The sequence below is a fragment of the Hemiscyllium ocellatum genome, chromosome 15, assembly GCF_020745735.1.
Source record: "Hemiscyllium ocellatum isolate sHemOce1 chromosome 15, sHemOce1.pat.X.cur, whole genome shotgun sequence".
NCBI classification, from domain to species: Eukaryota; Metazoa; Chordata; class Chondrichthyes; order Orectolobiformes; family Hemiscylliidae; genus Hemiscyllium; species Hemiscyllium ocellatum.
Genome location: NC_083415.1, coordinates 51,978,962 through 51,999,273, shown reverse-complemented (window position 1 = coordinate 51,999,273; position 20,312 = coordinate 51,978,962). Strand labels below are relative to the sequence as shown.

The window sequence follows — 20,312 nt, the reverse complement described above, 5'->3', positions numbered from 1 at the left end:
TATCTTCACGATGGACATCCAGTCCCTGTACACCTCCATCCCCCATCACGAAGGACTCAAAGCTCTCCGCTTCTTCCTTTCCCGCCGCACCAACCAGTACCCTTCCATTGACACCCTCCTTCGACTGACTGAACTGGTCCTCACCCTGAATAACTTCTCTTTTCAATCCTCCCACTTCCTCCAAACTAAAGGAGTTGCCCCAGCTATGCCTGTCTCTTTGTAGGATATGTGGAACAGTCCATCTTTCGTAACTACACTGGTACCACCCCCCACCTTTTCCTCCGCTACATCGATGACTGTATCGGCGCTGCCTCGTGCTCCCACGAGGAGGTTGAACAGTTCATCAACTTTACCAACACCTTCCATCCCGACCTCAAATTCACCTGGACTGTCTCAGACTCCTCCCTCCCCTTCCTAGACCTTTCCATTTCTATCTCGGGCGACCGACTCAACACAGACATCTACTATAAACCGACTGACTCCCACAGCTACCTGGACTACACCTCCTCCCACCCTGCCCCCTGTAAAAACTCCATCCCACATTCCCAATTCCTCTGTCTCCGCCGCATCTGCTCCCAGGAGGACCAGTTCCAATACCGTACAGCCCAGATGGCCTCCTTCTTCAAGGACCGCAGACTCCCCCCAGACGTGATCGACGATGCCCTCCACCGCATATCCTCCACTTCCCGCTCCTCCGCCCTTGAGCCCCGCCCCTCCAACCGCCACCAAGACAGAACCCCACTGGTTCTCACCTACCACCCCACCAACCTCCGTATACAGTGTATCATCCGCTGTCATTTCCGCCAACTCCAAACGGACCTCACCTCCAGGGATATATTTCCCTCCCCTCCCCTATCAGCGTTCCGCAAAGACCACTCCCTCGTCAAGTCCACACCCCCCACCAACCCAACTTCCACTCCCGGCACCTTCCCCTGCAACTGCAGGAAATGCAAAACTTGCGCCCACACCTCCTCCATTACTTCTCTCCAAGGCCCCAAGGGATCCTTCCATATCCGCCACAAATTCACCTGCACCTCCACACACATCATCTATTGCATCCGCTGCATCCGATGTGGCCTCCTCTATATTGGGGAGACAGGCCGCCTACTTGCAGAACGCTTCAGGGAACACCTCTGGGACGCCCGAACCAACCAACCCAACCACCCCGTGGCTCAACACTTTAACTCTCCCTCCCACTCCACCGAAGACATGCAGGTCCTTGGACTCCTCCATCGCCAGAACATAACAACATGACGGTTGGAGGAAGAGTGCCTCATCTTCCGCCTGGGAACCCTCCAGCCACAAGGGATGAACTCGGATTTCTCCAGTTTCCTCATTTCCCCTCCCCCCACCTTGTCTCAGTCAATTCCCTTGAACTCAGCACCGCCCTCCTAACCTGCAATCCTCTTCCTGACCTCTCCGCCCCCACCCCCTCTCCGGCCTATCACCCTCACCTTGACCTCCTTTCACCTATCACATCTCCATCGCCCCTCCCTACCTTTTATCTTAGCCTGCCTGGCACCCTCTCCTCATTCCTGATGAAGGGCTCTGGCCCGAAATGTCGAATTTCCTGTTCCTTGGATGCTGCCTAGCCTGCTGTGCTTTAACCAGCAACACATTTTCAGCTACATTTAAGTAATAGCAGAGTCAGTTAAGCAACAATGGAATTTCCAAACTCTTCTTCACAATGTTTCCTATTATATATTTTCCTTTGCATTAAGATAACAAAGAACAATAAGAGTTAAAAAGCACTTGAAATATTAACTCTGCTTTCTTTACACAGATGCTGCTAGACCTGCTGAGTTTCTCCTGCAATTTCTGTTTTTGTGTCAGATTTGCAGCATTCACAGCTCTTTGTTTCACAATGGATCAAGTATAACTATATGTACCTGGATAACAAGGAGAGGATAAAGTGCTTTAAAACTGAGACAGCAGCGATCTGTTTGCTCTCTTTAATAGTATAAATGTTTATGACTTTTTTCTCGAAACAAAAGCAAAGCAGAACATTGAAATCTGAAATGTATAGACATGGTATAATGTACTTTGGTAACAGCTAAAGAACTAGATGAGTAATTCGGCCAGCGACTACATACTAGATCTAAAGTTAACAGACCAGCTCAGGAAAAAGGTAGCTGAAAATGTGTTGCTGGAAAAGCGCAGCAGGTCAGGCAGCATCCAAGGAACAGGAAATTCGACGTTTCGGGCATAAGCCCTTCATCAGGCTTATGCCCGAAACGTCGAATTTCCTGTTCCTTGGATGCTGCCTGACCTGCTGCGCTTTTCCAGCAACAACTTTCAGCTCTGATCTCCAGCATCTGCAGACCTCACTTTCTCCTCAGAAAAAGGTAGGCCCAGGATAGACAGTCATGTATTTCTAGGTGAAACTGAGTACCTGCAGATGCTGGAGATCAGAGTCAAAAGTGTATGGTGCTGGAAAAGCAGGTTAGGCAGCATCCGAGAATCAGGAAAATATCTGTTTTGGGTAAAAGCAGATTTCCTAATGAAGGATTTTTGCCCAATAGTCATGTACTGCTGTCATGTTGGCTTGGGCTGAGGCAGAGGTGTGGGAATTGATACTGATTAATTAAGTACTATATTATTTGATGGACAAGCTTAATAAGGCAAAAGATTTGAAACATAAACAGAAACAGCTGTCGAAATGCAACAGCTCTGGCAGCATCTGTGCAGAGAAAGCAGAGTTAACATTGGGTCAGGTGACTCTTCACCAGAAAGATTTTGCATGCCTGTGAAAGCAGAAAAGGAGTGATCAAACAGCATTTTATTGTAATAAAACATTTCAGGCTTTTTTAGAAAAATATGCAAATAGTGCAGAAGTAAATTATCTTTAAGTCATAACAGGACGTTTAATTTCATTCAAATTGTTTTTTGAGGGCTGGTCCTGTCTTTCATCAAACAGTCATCCCATCTCATGCCAATCTCAGTTCTTCTTAGAAATATCAATTATGTGAGCATCTATTCCTCAGTGTCAATAACTGCTTCTTTCTAGGCCAATACCATTTTCTAGCACTTCACCTTCATGGTAATGTCTTTTCAGAGACCATGGCTGTCCATCATTATGGTGAGAGAACCTCTGAATGCACCTTCGTACAAGATCTTCCCAGCCCGGTTTCTTTGAAGCACGCAGGGAACTTGGATCTATTGAGGTAATCTTGCCTGAAAATGAGGAAGCAAGAAAAGGCACGTAACATAGAATCAGTTCAATTGTTAAACTTGAAAAATTGAAGTAAATGAGGGATTGTGACAAAGAACAATATGTATGTGTATAGTATATTTAACCTCGAGACATGTATGGTCCAGAGCTAACCATAATCCTTTAATACCCAGGTGGATCAAGAGGCCAAGGAGCTCGCTGAAAGAAAGATCAATAGGAGGGAGTGATCAGAATGGGTCAGGATACTGTTGTAATAAGTTTGCACAAGTCAAAGAGCACAGCAAGTTGCCTACTGCATGGAGTAGACTACTCGGTCACACCAAGCCTAAACCTGCCAAAGCACAGATAAGGATTTCAGCAACAGTGAATAAAATTTTAGAATGCAATTGTGAAGTATTTTGGAGATAAAAGCAGGCAGCTGTAGACTTTGAAACTCAGCTCACGATAGAACTGACTGCAACATCACACACTGTCAGGTTCAGCTTGAATAGTAAGCTGCGAAAAGGAGTGCAATTAATGCCTCAAATGCTCAATCTTAAGTCTTGAGCTTCAAACATTGGAAAGATGACAGTTGGGACTTGTTTTTATCTAATTGTTCAAACCCTCAGTGATCTTCCATTATTTTCTTCTAATTCTTATATCAATTTTGAATGATGAACTGGAAATAACTAGTGGCCTTTGAAATAGCTGGTGTTAAAACGAAAAGAACACACTAAACAAGCCTTATTTGTTTGCGAAGGTAGGCCTGAAGGCTAATTCCAGGCTGAACCTTGATTAAAAAAGGTCCCAATGGACATTGCAATTCCTGGAAGATCATTACGTTTAAACAGATACCAGAGTTGACTGTTAAAGAGGTTAGTACACGGGAATTGGTTCTGGTAAGCCTGAAGGAAATCCCATGCTTGAGGCCTCAAGAGGAGTCAGTCTAACAGGGTTGAACCAGAATTGAAGTTGTCTTTTTTAAACTATGTTTTCCAAGAGGTGATTTTGGGATGCTACTGATACAGCAAGATTGAAAGCTCCCTGCCCAGCATGATACAGAGCTTCCAGAAGCCGAAACAGTAGAAAACGGAGTTTGCAGTATTGCTGCCTTTGCCTGGGTGAAATGAAGTGAATCTAATCAATGTTTCAAAGCAAAACATAGCCAAAGCATCCATATTTATGCCTGTGAAACAGCATGCTGTGAAAGATGTTCAAATAATCAGTCAACTTTGGTATTTTATTTTATTTACCCCTTAACCGTGTTTGTTTAACTGTCTTGTCTTTTGTGTGAATGGGATATGAAAAGAAATGTACTGGGTTTAAAACATAGAAGTTAATCAGCTTACTGTGATGTTTAAATATTCTCTTTGTGAAAGTTATCATGTAATTAATGAATTGTCAAATCTTTTGTTTAAGATACAAATCTGGTGTCTGGAAATTGATTATTTGCATAATTGGTATTTCAGAAGTCTGGTTAGGAACCATGAGCGAGACTATTTAGTTTAATTTTACTGTCTTGCGAACATCAAGTTAGGAAGGCTGATTCGGTTCGGCTGCCTGTCTTCGTGTTCTAACATAATCAATAACTAGCATCAGATGATTTGCTTAGATTGGTATGGTTGCACTGTAATAGTAATCCAAAACCCCAGGCTAATGATCTGGGGGCATGGGTTCAAAGTCCATGACAGTATTCACAATAATGAAGGAGAAATCCAGAAAATAATCAGAACTAAGCTTTGAAGGAAAAGATGGAACAAGGCATCCTATCCAAAGATAAAAATTGAATAAAATTGTGTAAATTAGTAAAATGTTAAAAAAACAAAGTGCTTAAAATATACTTACAATTTCTTTTAAGTGTTTATTTTACGTACAGGATTAATGGATTGCATATGATTAAAAGTTAGGTCTATAAAGTTGCCAGAAATAGGATTAGGAACCTTTTCAGAATGCAACATAGGATCAAGAAGCTGATCAGCAAAGTAAGAATAGCAGTTCAATGCAATCTAGAAATAATCAGAAACTTCGGCTGATAAAGCTTTTATAGATATGTAAAAAGGAATTTAGCTAAACTATTGTGGGTCTATTATAGGTAGAGACAGGAGAGTTTTTAATTTAGGGGTGGATACAGAAATGGCTGAGGAGGTAAACGATTACTTAGCCATTTCTTGTATTTTCCTCAATGAAAATGGACACTAAGTAACGGTCAAGAAATGGTGATCCAAGTCTTGATAGTTTATACCCCCGAGTGTTGAAGTAGGTGGCTTTAGAGACAGTCAATGCATCGACAGTCATTTTCCAAAATTCTATAGATTATGGAATTATTCCTGCAAATTGGCAGGTAGCAAATTTAAGAATGGAACAAGAGAGAAAATAGAGGATTACAGAAAATGCTAGAATCTATTGTAAATGATATGATAATAGGTGATAATGACCTGATTGGCCATAGTCAAAATAAATTTGCAAATGGGAAATCACATTTGATGAGTTTGGTGTTTTCTTTGAAGACATTACTAACAGAATTGAGAAAGGAGAGCCAATGGATATGTTTACTTAGGTTTTCCGAAGGCTAACCCTAAAGATCCCCACAGGAGGCTAGTTTGAAATATTAAAGCACAGCATGAATAACATACTGGTATGGATTAAGGATTGGCTAACAGATGGAAAACAGTGGATAGAAAGGGGCCATTCTCATGTTGGCAGGCTGTCAATTTTAGGTACCAAGAGGTTCAGTACTTGGCCCCCAGTTGTTCACAATATATATCAATGGTTTGGAGGTGGGGATCAAATGTAATATTTCCAAATTTGCAGATAATACAAAGGTAAGTGGGAATGTGAGTTGTGAAGATGATGTGAAGTGGCTTCGGGAATGTTTGGAAGGGCTTAGTGAACGGGCAAGAACATGGCAGATAGAATATAATGTCAAAAAATAAGGTTATCCATTTTGGCAGGAGAAACAGATGCACAGGTAAGAGGTAGTGTAGATGTTCGAAAATCCTGAGGAATCCTTATGGACAACCAAATACTGAAGGTGAACATACAGTTTAAGCAAGCTAATAGTAGGAATATTAACCTTTGGAGTCTGTACAGTTCTGGTCACCCTACTAAAGGAAGGATATTATTAAATTGGAGAGGGTGCAGAGAGAATTTGCAAGGTTGTTGTCAGGAATGGAGGGGAGGCTGGATAAGCTGGAACTTTTTTTTCAATGGAGTAAAAGAAAATGACAGGAGTCCTTACAGACATTCATGCAATCATATGGGGCATAGATAAAGTGTATATCAAAGGTCTTTTTACTAAGATAGGGGAGTTCAAAACTAGAGGGCATAATTTTGAGGTGAGAGGAGAAAGATTTAAAAAGGGACCCGGGAGGCGACTTTTCCACACAGAGGATGGTTTGTATGTGGAATGAACTGCCAGAGGTAGTAGTAGATGCAGCCACAGTTACAACATTTAAAAGACATTTGGATAGGTACAATGAATAGGGAAGATTTAGAGGGATAAGGGCCATATGCAGGCAAATGGGACTCATTAGTTGGAGAAAAACTTGGTCAGCATGGACAAGTTGGACCGAATATACGACTCCATTTGAATAAAATTAGAATTAGGTTTTATTGTCACGTGTACTCAAGTACAGGGATACAGGAATACAGTGAAAAGTTTACAATGTCGCCACTCACGATGCCATCTCGGGTACAAAGTCCCGAGGTACAAAATCTTTGGTAAAGAGTAGAAAAAGAAAGAAATAAGTTAAAAGTTCAATATCACAGTTCTTGTCAGTACAAATTGGTAAATAAGAAATAAAAGTTAAAGGTTCCAAATTACAGTCCATCTTTAGCTATAGGCCTGCAGTTACTCTATACTGGGCTTTCCCCACGAGGGCTTGATCTCTTGATCTCCACGCCTCCATCTCACCGACCGCCAAAATCCTGGTCTAGTGTAACTCTAGGCCCCCAGGCACTTCCACCATTCCGCCAACTGCCAGAGTTCTGCCAGGGCACACCAACTTCCCATGGCCGATTGACAAAATCCCCACACTAGGTTTCCAGTGCTGCTGTCGCTGCCACTCCCTCCACGACTGAACTCCCTCCAGAAGATGATTAGAGAGACAAAAGACTGAAAAGAGAGCTTAAAAAAAACAAGAAAGGAAGGAAGAAAAGCAGCCGGAGCTGACAAGTTCTGGCTCAGGAGTCCTACTCTGCTGCCATCTTTGAGCTGTGTGCATGATTAGTGAAGCCTTGCTTAAGTGTTACAGGCTTTTTGTTAAACTGCAGTTGGTGACCTGAGTGCAGATTTGGATTCCTTATCTCAGGAGAGATATTATTGTCACAGAGAGAGTCCAACAAAGGTTCAGCAGACTTGGTTTTCATGAGATGGTGGACTGTTCAATGAAGAGAGATTGGGCAAATGGGGGCTGTATTCATTCACAATTCAAAAAATGTGAATTATACACAAGCTAGATGCAGGTAGGATGCTCCCCCTCATTGGGAAGTCTAGAATAGTAGACACAATTTAAGAAGAAAGGAGGATACTATTTAGGTCAATGAGGAGAATATTTTTCTTCTTCCCCCATCCCCCAAGGTTTTGGAACCTTGACAATTGTAACACACAGGACTGTCAAAGCTCAGTATTTGAGTATAATTAAGGTAGAAATGGATAATTTCAGATTACCAATGGCATAAAGGGCTATGGTTAAGGGTAGGTAAAAAGGCACTGAAATGGTCGATCAGCCATGGTTGTATTAAATAATTGGGCAGGTTCAACAGGCTGTTAAACTTCTGTTCCTGATAATAGTTGCAAAATTACGGTCAACAAACAGAAAGCAATTTTACGAACAAATTAGGCTTCACTGGTATCTATCACAAGGTTATGTTTTTAAATGGTTAGTGTCGTGAATATGGAGATCCCCTGAGGTTCCAGCTGTTAAAGTTTCAGAAGAATAGCATTAAATAAATTAAGCTTTCTTTTAACCTAACTACCTTAAAATAAGACATTCGTTAACTTAGAAGTTTTACAGGTTAAATGGACCTTTTACTAATTAGGGTTCTTTTCGAGTGCTCACCTGTCATATCATGCTTTGTGACAAAGCTTTCAGGACTGGAGGGAAATGGCGATCTCTCCACTGGTGTAATCCGTCTTGCTACACAAATCATACAGGACTGCAGATCTGAAACAGTGAAACCAGATTTTTCATTCCTAATTTCCAGGTTGGAATGGTTAAATCATTTTATAGAAACAATCAATATTACTCTTTGGCACAGATGATATTTCATATTATTTATTTGCCTGACAACTATTGCTGCAAAAAATCAACCATCTAGAATGGTCTGGGTTTCAAGAATCTAAGCTATGAGGAAAAGGTGGGAAGGTCAAATGTTTTCTTTGGAAAGAAAAAGAAATATGTCTTGTACTGAAAACTTATAAATTTATGAAGTTGATGTAATTCTCTTTTAACTGCTTAATGGGTAGTTCAGAAAATGGTTCATTTTCTGATCACAGGAAATATTAACATTTTCTTTAAAGAGGTATCTGATGACTTAACATCATTTCCCTTCATGATGGAACACCAGTGTTCAATTCTATTTACCACTGCACAGGAACTAAAGCAGTCTATGCCCTATTCAAAAATCCCTGGGTAACTTTCAGGTTTGGACTGATAAGGTATCATGTGTAGCACATATGTTACAAGTCCCATGCAATCACCAAGTCCAACATGTGAGTCTAAATACCAACTTTTGACATTTAACATCATCATCATTGTCAATATTTCTACCACTGACATTCTGACCAGAAACAGAACTGGATCAGCCATAACACAGGAGCAGGTTACAGGTTAGGGATTCTGCTCATAGGGACGCACCTCTTAACGGCCCAAATCCTTGCTACCATCAGAAGTAGACTCTCACTTAACTAGGAAAGTGCGCTCAGCACTTAAGACACTTGACAACATCCAAGTCAAAGCAGTCAGTTTCATCAATAAAAAAAGTTAAAAGTTGCCACAGTCCCAGAGGATCATAGTGCTGCTCTCTCATTAGAGATAGATGACCGGTGGTGAATTTAACTTGACTGCCACCACACTGTAGGCAAGAGGTTGAGAAGATGGGACTTTCTTGATGACCTCAGCAAGTGTGGGAGTTGAAACTGCAGTTGTCATCTCCCTGCATCACAAACCATCTGTCCAGCCAACCGAGCTAAGTGACTCCCAAGTTTGATCAGCACCTTGTCCAACACCACCGCCACACTGAGACCACTATGCAGCAACATGCCATGGTCACTTCAACAATACCTTCCAATGCACAACTTTCAATAACTAGAAAGACAAGAGAAGCAGGAGCATGAGAGAAAAAATATCAGAAAGTTTCCCCCTCAATTTGTAAATACTGTTCTTTCTTCTTTGCTTGAAACTCCTGGATGGAACTCTAACCAATAGCAGCATATCTGTACTTTCAACACTTGGACTGTAGCAGTTTAGTTGGATGCTCAATGTAACATTCTTAAAAGCAGTTTGGAGAAGTATAAATTTTAGCCTAGTTAATGACACCTACATCCCGTGGATGAATGGGAAAACTTCACAAAACTTGAGATAATTTGCCTGAATCCTATCATGACTTACTTTAATAAAAGCAAATTGCCTCAGCTTTTAAATACAAGTCAAATTGGTTCAGTACATGAGAGGCTTACCTTCACCTTCTTCAGTCATAGCCTTTGGCTGAGATAGTGCAAAGCACTGCATAGTTTCATACTTCTGACGAGCCTCATGATTTCCATTTGATTCCTCTAAAGAATCATATGGCATCTGAATTAACATACGACAGTTGAACGTATGGCTCTTCTGCCTCTGTGTTTCGTTTGTCCAAGAAACCCCATTTACTGAAAAATGAATGAACACTGGTCATAAGAAATGTTATAGCAATGTTAATGGTTAACAAATCAGACATGCAATTTTTAAGTTCTGCATATGCTTATATTGCCAGTAACCAGGACATCCAAATCTATGACAAGGCTAATGCCTAATGGAAGGTATCATCTCAATGACAAGACTTTAAGCTGCTCAAGCAAACCCCAATTCCAATACACGGCTATACCTCGTCATCCCAATAAGTATATACTGCAGTCATTTTATACACTAGAAATTTTTATTCTGAATTTCTTTGGAGATTTGTCTAAAATATTCACAACTGAGTTTACAGAAAAAGTATAGAAACAATTAGATCTTAAAACATTTTGCTTCAAAATGAGCTATGTATTGAAAAAACTGAAGAAGGCAAGAGTACAAAACAGTTTTTGTTCTTTCAATGTTTTGAAACTTTATTTTGTTGTTTTTTCTCTACTAAAGTATCTTTATTGCTCCAACAATTAAAAATACCTTCTATCTAGCTTAATTTCTTCAAATGCCATTGACACAAAGTACTAACATTCACAACCCCCTAATATTCCACTGCATTGCCAAGAGATCATAAAAAGGTAAATAATGCACTACTTCAGAGTACTGCAAGTTCAAAACTGGAATGACCCGATAAGGCAGCAGCTTAATTGAGAATTGATAAGTGTCCTTCCATCCCCAATTCCATGAACTTTTGTATTCAAATTATGCTACTGTATTTACTGCGAAATATTAGAAGAAAGTGAGGACTCCAGATGCTGGAGGTCAGAGCTGAAGAATGTGTTGTTGGAAAAGCACAGCAGGTCAGGCATCATCCAAGGAGCAGGAGAATCAACGTCTCGGGCATAAGCCCTTCTTCAGGAATGAGGAAGGTGTGCCAAGCAGGCTAAGATAAAAGGTAGGGAGGAGGGACTTGGGGGAGGGCCATTGGGAATGCGATAGATGGGAGGAGGTTAAGGTGAAAGTGATGGGCCGGAGAGGTCGGGAAAAAGATTGCAGGTCAAGAAGGCGGTGCTGAGTCCGAGGGTTGGGCCTGAGATAAGGTGGGGGGAGGGGAAATGAGGAAGCTGGAGAAATCTGCATTTATCCCTTGTGATTGGAAGGTTCCTAGGCGGAAGATGAGACGCTCTTCCTCCAGGCACCGTGTTGCCATGGTCTGGCGATGGAGGAGGCCAAGGACTTGCATGTCCTTGGCGGAGTGGGAGGGGGAGTTAAATTTTCAGCCACAGAGCAGTTGGGTTGGTTGGTGCGGGTGTCCCAGAGGTGTTCTCTGAAATGTTCCGCAAGTAAGCGGCTTGTCTCCCCAATGTAGAGGAGGCCACATCAGGTGCAGTGGATGCAGTAAATGATGTGTGTGGAAGTGCAGGTGAATTTGTGACAGATATGGAAGGATCCCTTGGGGCTTTGGAGGGAAGTGAGGGGGAGGTGTGGGTGCAAGTTTTGCATTTCTTGCGGTTGCAGGGGAAGGTGCCGGGAGTGGAGGATGGGTTGGTGGGGAGTGTGGACCTGACGAGGAAGTCGTGGAGGGAGTGGTCTTTCCAGAACGCTGATGGGGGAGGAGAGGGAAATAAATCCTCGGTGGTGGGGTCTGTTTGGAGGTGGCGGAAATGACGAAGGATGATACAATGTATCTGGAGGTTGGTGGGGTGGTAGGTGAGGACCAGTGGGGTTCTGTCCTGGTCGTGATTGGAGGGGTGGGGTTCAAGGGCGGAGGAGCAGGAAGTGGAGGTGGTGGTGGAGAGCATCGTCAACCACGTCTGAGGGGAAATTGTGGTGTTTGAAGAAGGAGGCCATCTGGGTTGTTCGGTATTGGAATTGGTCCTCCTGGGAACAGATGCGGAGGCGAAGGAACTTGCGGAACGTTTCAGAGAACACCTCTGGGACACCCGCACGAACCAACCCAACCGCCCCGTGGCGGAACACTTTAACTCCCCCTCCCATGGCCTCCTCCATCGCCAGACCATGGCAACACAACGCCTGGAGGAGGAGCGCCTCATCTTCCACCTAGGAATCCTCCAACCACAAGGGATGAATGCAGATTTCTCCAGCTTCTTCATTTCTCCTTCCCCCTCCTTATCTCAGTCCCAACCCTCGGACACAGCACCACCTTCTTGACCTGCAATCTTTTTCCCGACCTCTCCGGCCTATCACCCTCATCTTAACCTTCTCCCACCTATCGCATTCCCAACGCCCCTCCCCCAAGTCCCTCCTCCCTACCTTTAATCTTAGCCTGCTTGGCACACCTTCCTCATTCCTGAAGGGCTTATGCCCGAAATGTCGATTCTCCTGTTCCTGGATGCTGCCTGACCTGCTGCGCTTTTCCAGCAACGCATTTTTCAGCTGCGAAATATTAGAGGCTAATAACTATCAGCTTCTATGTTTAATGTGATGCATTAGATAAGATTAGATGAGATTACAGGCCCTTCGGTCCCCAAGTCCACACTGACCCTCCGAAGAAAAACCCACCAGTCCCATTCCCCTCCATCTACACCTTCACCTAACACTACGGGCAATTTAGCATGGCCAATTCACCTCACCTGCACATTTTTGCACTGTGGGAGGAAACCGGAGCAAACCCACGCAGACACGGGGAGAATGTGCAAACTCCACACAGACAGCTGCCTGAGGCAGGAATTGAACCTGGGTCTCCAGCGCTGTGAGGCAGCAGTGCTAACCACTGTGCCACCATACTTTTGGAAATGAGGAAAAATTCCCCCAAGTAGCCTTTGAGCTCTCTTCTGCTCACTGCAGCCACTCATCACCACTGCAATTGTTGACCACTCTCCACCATTAAGTTCCAATAACAGCGTCTTCCTGGATTCCAACTCACAGCTCCTTGTCGTACCCAGCCCCAATCACACATGACCAGTTGCCAAGCTCTGTATTGCTGGAGAGGAGTACTTTTTTTTAAAAAATGAAGTAATAAGAAACAATGGGAAAAATGGAACAGCTATAGTTTTATTTCAGCTGAAAATTTAAATTCAACTTGGATGTTAAGAAACATTTTTAAAAAGTTGCATTTTTGTGGGTTTTTTATGAATCTGGATACTGTGAGCTGTTCATCAAAACAGATTTCTACCAAAGGAAGGCACAGGATGTCTCAGTGACAGTGAGCTTGAAATCCTCAGCAAGCAGCAACTGTTTATTAAAATAGTTGAAATGCCATGCCCCATGCCATTGATGCAAATATACCTTTTACTGACAGTTGCTCTCATAGGTCATTCAATTAAAATCTTCATAATGCTAGAAAGTTATCCAACACTGAAGCTCAGGTTAATTTTCACATAGTTTTCAAAAATTAGGGGAGGCAATAGCCTAGAGGTATCTGTTCTAGACTATTAATCCAGAAACTTGGTTTATATTGTGGGGCCTGGGATCAAATCCCAGCCCCACAGAGGATGGTGGAATCTGAATGCAATTAAAATCTGGAATTTACAGTCTAACGATAACCGTAAATCCATTGTCAATTGTCAGAAAAACGCATCTGGTTCAATAAAGTCTTTTAGGGAAGGAGTTTGGCCTATATGTGACTCCAGACCCATAGCAATGAGGTTGACTCTTAACTGCCCTCTGGGGATGGACAATAAATGTTGGCCCAGCCAGAGATACCCACATCCTGTGAGTGAATAAAAAAAACTAGTGTTGTCCTCCCTCAAACCTTGTGCATAAGGAATGCAAAGGGAGGCAAATGATGCTAACTTAAGAAATTCCAACAGCCAACATCTCAGTATTTGTAGTAATGCTCACTGTGGCAGTCTGCTTATACCTGGAACTTATAGAAGGCCATGAATAATGCAGAGAATTGAAAGAATGCCCTTCCCTAAGTGTCAGAACTCAATAAAATTTCAGCCACCTTTTGCTCTGAAATGCTGTAGTTTCTGTTGTGGTTCTGTTCGCTGAGCTGGGAATTTGTGTTGCAGACGTTTCGTCCCCTGTCTAGGTGACATCCTCAGTGCTTGGGAGCCTCCTGTGAAGCGCTTCTGTGGTGTTTCCTCCGGCATTTATAGGGTTTGTCTCTGCCGCTTCTGGTTGTCAGTTCCAGCTGTCCGCTGCAGTGGCCGGTATATTGGGTCCAGGTCGATGTGCTTATTGATAGAATCTGTGGATGAGTGCCATGCCTCTAGGAATTCCCTGGCTGTTCTCGGTTTGGCTTGTCCTATGATAATAGCATTATCCCAGTCAAACTCATGTTGCTTGTCATCTGCGTGTGGCGCTACTAAGGATAGTTGGTCATGTTGTTTCGTGGCTAGTTGGTGTTCATGGATGCGGATCGTTAGCTATCTTCCTGTTGGTCCTATGTAGTGTTTTGTGCAATCCTTGCATGGGATTTTGTACACTACGTTGGTTTTGCTCATGTTTTGCTGTAGTTTCTAGCTCTAGTCAAAGATCTGAGTTGTTTCATGCAGCTTGCTTGTTGTGTACCTTTTCAGGATAGCATTGATTATCCTGACTCCCAACTGATTTACTCAGGCCCATTTTCTGAAGAACAAATTAAGTCCTCAAAACTTGGATTTACTGATCCATCAAATGGCTTACTTGGCGTAATAAGCTTCCTATTATGTGCGATGAAGTTGTGAGACCCACCTGGTTGCAAAGACTTGATTACCAAAACAAGATGCAAGTAGAACAGGGGTGGAAGAACAGCCTGGTCTGCCCATTATTATACTTCGCAAGACAATGGATGGAACATTTTAAAGAAAATATCCAGGAACAAAGGAAGGTCTTTCAGAAATCATAATGCAATTATAATAGTCCCAAGACTGTACCATGCTACCATCATCTACATCCTACAGAAACGTGTATGTTCAGTTAGTTGCTGGGTCAGAGTATTGAGACTCATCTCAAACTGAGCATCTATTTCAAATACTCCCCAATACTACACACTGGAAGCAATGGAAGGGTGGGCATTATGATTTATTTATTTACTCATCTAAATGCACAAATACACCAGAACTTAGTAAACTTAAAATATTTGTCCTACCTGTAGATTTTGGCAAATTTCTAAGAAATTCATCACGGTCCTCTTGGTGAAGGATGTTATACACACTAGTGTTCATAAGCTCCTCCTGCTTGTACTGAAGGTACTGGGTAACATTTTCAGACACGAAAACAATGTTTCCATCTCGATTAACCACAAACAGAAAGCCATCCAAGGCCTACAAACCGCAAAGAAAATCTTGCTATGTAACATCTCTTTAGGAATATTAATCAGAATTCATTTCAGGGTAATTAGGAAAGATTTATATTTTAAATGATTATGTGCAGTTGCATTCAGAGAAGTGTCTACTTAAGTAATTAAATTGTTCACTGCAAGTTTCTTCCAATTCAAAGGTGAAATCTGTATCTACGTAAACATGAAAATAAAATCTGTTTTGCATTTCAGGCTTACTTTCAGCAAGAGAGGTCCCAATGAATCTTTGTCAATGACTCCTTGTCCAGTCGAAGACACATCTGCTTTCTGCACATCATCTTCATTTGAAGATGCTTTTCCTATGAAGAAAAACAATCTCTAACTATACAGAATATTCAAAAACTACACATAGAAAGGTTGCTCTTTTTTTCTGCCACACATCCATTGTTTCTTAGAAATAACTTGGGGTATATTTTTAAAAGTTAGAATAGTAAACACAGCAGCTACATCTAGGATTAAAAAACATTAAAGCTTCACATTCATTTTTTGCAATTTACAATTGCAGTTCCATTACACCAGCACCTAAGTTTAATAATCTTAAAATTTACCATGTTCAATGGCAAGTTGCATTCATATAAGAAAACATATTTTGTTTCACGGATAGGCATTAAGAAAGCAAGGCAAGAATGGGAACATTGGGAGGGATGACCAAACAGATGTAGTTTTGGGAAGTTCAGAAAGTAGGAGAGGTGGAAACGTTTTGGGACGGAATTTCAGAAAGACTGCAGCAACTTGAGGTTCTCCAAAGTGAATGAAAGGGAAATTTACACAACTGGCTGGAGACATTTAGTGAAGAAATCAGCGAATGATATCAATTTACAAAGATAAGGCCGGGAAAAGATAAGGATGAAGATTTAAAGATATGGAAAAGAAACACCAACAATGTTCTATTGTTGTCAATCTCATCAGATTTACAAGGATTTGAGGGCTAGGTAACAGTTCATACAAAAAATAAATTTTGGGAAATCAGAGGATGAATGACTATTAAACACTACTTGAATTTATTATTCAAAAACCTGTATCATCTTGTGTTGCAGGTTGTATTTTTTTTAAGTTCTGTGGATGCTCGGTAGAATAGGGGTTGAGGTGACATTTCCTTTCATGGAGAAATCTACAAATTGAATGGGAGTCTTAAAAATTAGTAGTCTCCTAGTTAAGACAGAGATGAGAACGAGCTTCTTCCCTGAGTGCTTGGACTTATTTTCTCCTGTGAACAATAGAAACCAAATACTTTCAGGTTTTAGTTACAGATCTTTGCTTGACAGTCAGCAGCAAATTGCTTGCAGGATCCATTTTTGCAGCAATTGCGATCCCTTGTTTTATAGCATTGATAGGAATACCAACTGCTTATGACAACTTGCCTCATTCAACTTCAAGATGGCCATGACTGGACAGGAATTAACAACTTTGTTTAGAGAAAAAGAACATAATGGCTACTATAATGGGAAAAGAACTTCTGAAGCTAACAAAAAAAATCTGAGGGTCAAGGAAGTTGATTTAAGGCAACAATCGGATCAGTCATGGTCTTATTGAATTATGGACCAGACTCCAAAGCTTCCTATTTCTTAGGTTTATACATAGCTCAACATCCCAGAGGGTTGCAGTTACAGAGTGACCAAGCTCCATTACTTTTGATCTTGCCATAAACTTAAAGAAAAACCTTGTGCTTTCCTGCAACTGGCTAAAAACGATTAATCTCAATCTTGTATAGTTAGCTATAACTGCTTGAAGGGTCCATTATCGCAGCAGCTGGGTGCCTGATTTTACAGTGTTGATAGAACTAACGATTACACTTAGTCAAGGTCAAGGTTACTGGTATTGGGCAGAAATCACCAGTAATATTTAGAGACAGACCATAAAAACTAGTGTAATGGCAAGACATCTTCTAAAGCTAAAAGAAAGAATATTTCTGGAAACAGTAGGAAATTTTTCAGGTACATTAGCATCAGAATGCATCAACTTTTTTTCTGGAATTCAATGTTAACATTAAATTTTAAAAGGTCCAATATGTTAAGAATAGATTAGATTCCCTACAGTGTGGAAACAGGCCCTTCTGTCTAAAAAGTCCACACCGACCCTCCGAAGAGTAACCTACCCAGACTCATTTCCTTACATTTACTCCTAACTAATCCACTTAACACTGTGTGCAATTTAGCATGGCCAATCAACTGACCTGTACATCTTTTGGAATGTGGGAGGAAACCAGAGCACCTGGAGGAAACCCAGCCAGACATGGGGTGAATGTGAAAATTCCACACAGACAGTTGCCCGAGGCAGGAATTGAACCCGGGTCCTTGGCACTGAGCCACCATTAAAGGCAATTCAAATTACGTTTATAATTGTGCTGCGTGTGGAATTCTCTTGTCCTCTGCTGTCATAGGTCTTCTCTCCCACCTCTCCGAGGTTCTCAGTTTTCACCAACACAAAGTAATTTTCAACCCTCACAATAGAGGAAAAAGTTTTGAGAAACATTGGCTTATTACAACACTCACATTTATATCACTTATTTATTTTATTAAGCCCACAGTGCCTCAAATAAACTATCAAAGTAGCTCATTTCATTGAATATTTCCCTCAGTATTACCTTGTAGAAGGTTACAATGTACTAAATTACCTTGCTCTTTTATCTGACGAATCTGCCTCACAGTTTCTTTCAAGATTGCACATTTATCAGGTTTGACATTGAAGTTGTCAATGTCACTTAGGTTGGCAGAAATTAGTTCAGCCAGCTCCTCGATGTATTTGCTCTCTTGCTCACGACGACGTTTTTCAATGCTACAGTTCACACTGTCAAATACAAGTTATACAGGGTATTAAATATTCAAAATGATGATTACCAATACACAACCATACAAGAGTCTAGTTCTTGCCAGAATAAGCTATCAGTTAACTTTCATCACAATCTGCATATTCTGTAATTCATTTTTGCCACAAAAATCAAAAGATTTCTAAACAATAAAACTGCATTGTTATTATCGTAGCAAAGTGCTGTAAGTGTTGTACTCTGAATTAGTCTTCAACAAGAATAACCAAGAGAAGATAACTTGGTATACCAAGATAATATCTTCTAGAATAAAGTGGATGAATAAAGTGGTTTACGGAGCAAGTTTGTCAGCATGAGATTCCATTGCGCACTCAAGTAAATTTAATAGCACCACACTGTTCTTGAATGAATAGCCGAACAGAATTAGCAATTGGTTAAGGTAGGCTTATTGTAAAACCAGCTTCTGTCAAGGAAGACTAGGAATCAAGAATTGGTAAATTTATCTTCACATTTCATTGGGACGAGAACAATGGAGTATTTTCAATGTACTATGTAAGCAGCAATACTGCAATTATTGTGAAATTGTGATGGAAGTTTAAAAGATATTGTTCCTATTTTGGGAACCTGGATTCTGAAAGTGGGGTCAATCCAATTTTGAGTTTCAGTGCTCTGAAGGTTTGAATTTTCTTTTAAGAAAGGGTCAGAAAGTAACTTGGAACAGCAAGCTAAAGATAGGCTTTTGAAAGAAAGTGATTTAAGTAAAATGACTAGCAAGCTATCCGGGGAGATAATGACAAGGGTGTTTACCAAGTGGAATTTTTTACAACCCCCAGAACAGAAAGATGGCTGGGAGTGACAAAACAGATTGAGTGCAGAAGAAAAGATCTTTCCAAGAAGACAAGTGGGCGGCACGGTGGCACAGTGGTTAGCACTGCTGCCTCACAGCGCCTGTAGACCCGGGTTCAATTCCCGACTCAGGCGACTGACTGTGTGGAGTTTGCACGTTCTCCCCGTGTCTGCGTGGGTTTCCTCCGGGTGCTCCGGTTTCCTCCCACAGTCCAAAGATGTGCGGGTCAGGTGAATTGCCCGTAGTGTTAGGTAAGGGGTAAATGTAGGGGTATGGGTGGGTTGCGCTTCGGCGGGTCGGTGTGGACTTGTTGGGCCGAAGGGCCTGTTTCCACACTGTAAGTCTAATCTAATCTAAAAAAAGTAGTTTTCATAAATCTTTAGCCATCAGGACCGGAATAATGTCTTAAACAATTTTAGCAGCGTCAAAGCAGTCAAATTCATATAAACATCTTTGGGATGGCCTGAGAGACTCGGGGAGAATCACATGTGGTAAATATATAGAATCTTGCCATTCAGTAAGAAATTTTGTATTTCACTGGCATTATACATCATTGGAGGATAATTTGGAGGGGGGCGGGGGGGGAAGAGACAAATCTTTCTTTTTACTGTCTATGATAAGATGTGTCTAAATTGTCTTATATAGATAGCCTTTTCTTTTATACGATAAAGTTTTCTTTTGTTAGCATATTGACAACCTCATGTAAAGATATTCAGTGACTAATCACCATGGCAACCAAATACAAAAACAAAACTGATGATCTATCAAGGCAGGTTTCACTCAGCAATATTGGACAAATCAGTCAGATTCTTATCTGCTGAAATCATAACAGCATGACTTTAGTATTGTAGTTTAACTTCTACATATCTAATTTATTGATGCCACAATGAATAAACAGAAACTCCAGTGGTGGATCATATTGGTACAAGAACATTCTAGACTGACATTTGTTTAATAATCCCATTTGGATCAATACCCTAATTGAATAGTCCGAGGAGATGATGCCAATCAAAAAGATATAGAAACAAGGCACAGCAACCATTCCTCAACAATTTACAACCAAATTAGCAATAGAATGGTGTAGGCCTGTCTCAGATAACTTTGATCCATGCTGCCTTCAAGTAATCCTGAAAATGCTTGGTAATCGGTTAGTAGATCATACAAATGAGAGGATGCAAACTAACTAGAAAGACTAACTTTTGAGGCTGTCCTGGGTGAAGAAGCTGCTGCGGAGAGTGACAGACACAGAAATTGCTCTGGAGAACCACTGACAGGTTTCATGCTGATCCAATGAAGAGTATATTCATAAGCAGAAACTGTCAGCTGGGATCAGAGCTAGGAGAAAGAGGACAGTTTCAAACTTTTGGCATCCTAAGAAGAGGGTAAACTGTAGTGTAGTACTAGATCGTGAGATCTGACACCAAAAACAGGAAGATAAAAGATGCAATAGCCAGTTGAGAAGTGGAGAAAAAAAACGG

General features: G+C 41.4%; 1 protein-coding gene across 5 annotated transcripts in view; it reads right to left on the bottom strand.

Annotated features, from left to right (window-relative positions):
• The window catches only part of LOC132822980 (nuclear receptor coactivator 3-like), a 261,185-nt gene that overhangs the window by 34,908 nt on the left and 205,965 nt on the right, over window positions 1–20,312 (bottom strand). For all 5 annotated transcript variants that reach the window (XM_060836469.1, XM_060836472.1, XM_060836473.1 and 2 more), the window contains exons 4-9: window positions 17,838–18,010; window positions 15,422–15,522; window positions 15,014–15,188; window positions 9,831–10,019; window positions 8,212–8,316; window positions 3,034–3,174 (exon numbers count right to left, since the gene is read on the bottom strand). In XM_060836469.1, coding sequence (XP_060692452.1) covers window positions 3,034–3,174; window positions 8,212–8,316; window positions 9,831–10,019; window positions 15,014–15,188; window positions 15,422–15,522; window positions 17,838–18,010 — 884 coding nt within the window. The remainder of the gene's footprint in view (window positions 1–3,033; window positions 3,175–8,211; window positions 8,317–9,830; window positions 10,020–15,013; window positions 15,189–15,421; window positions 15,523–17,837; window positions 18,011–20,312) is intronic.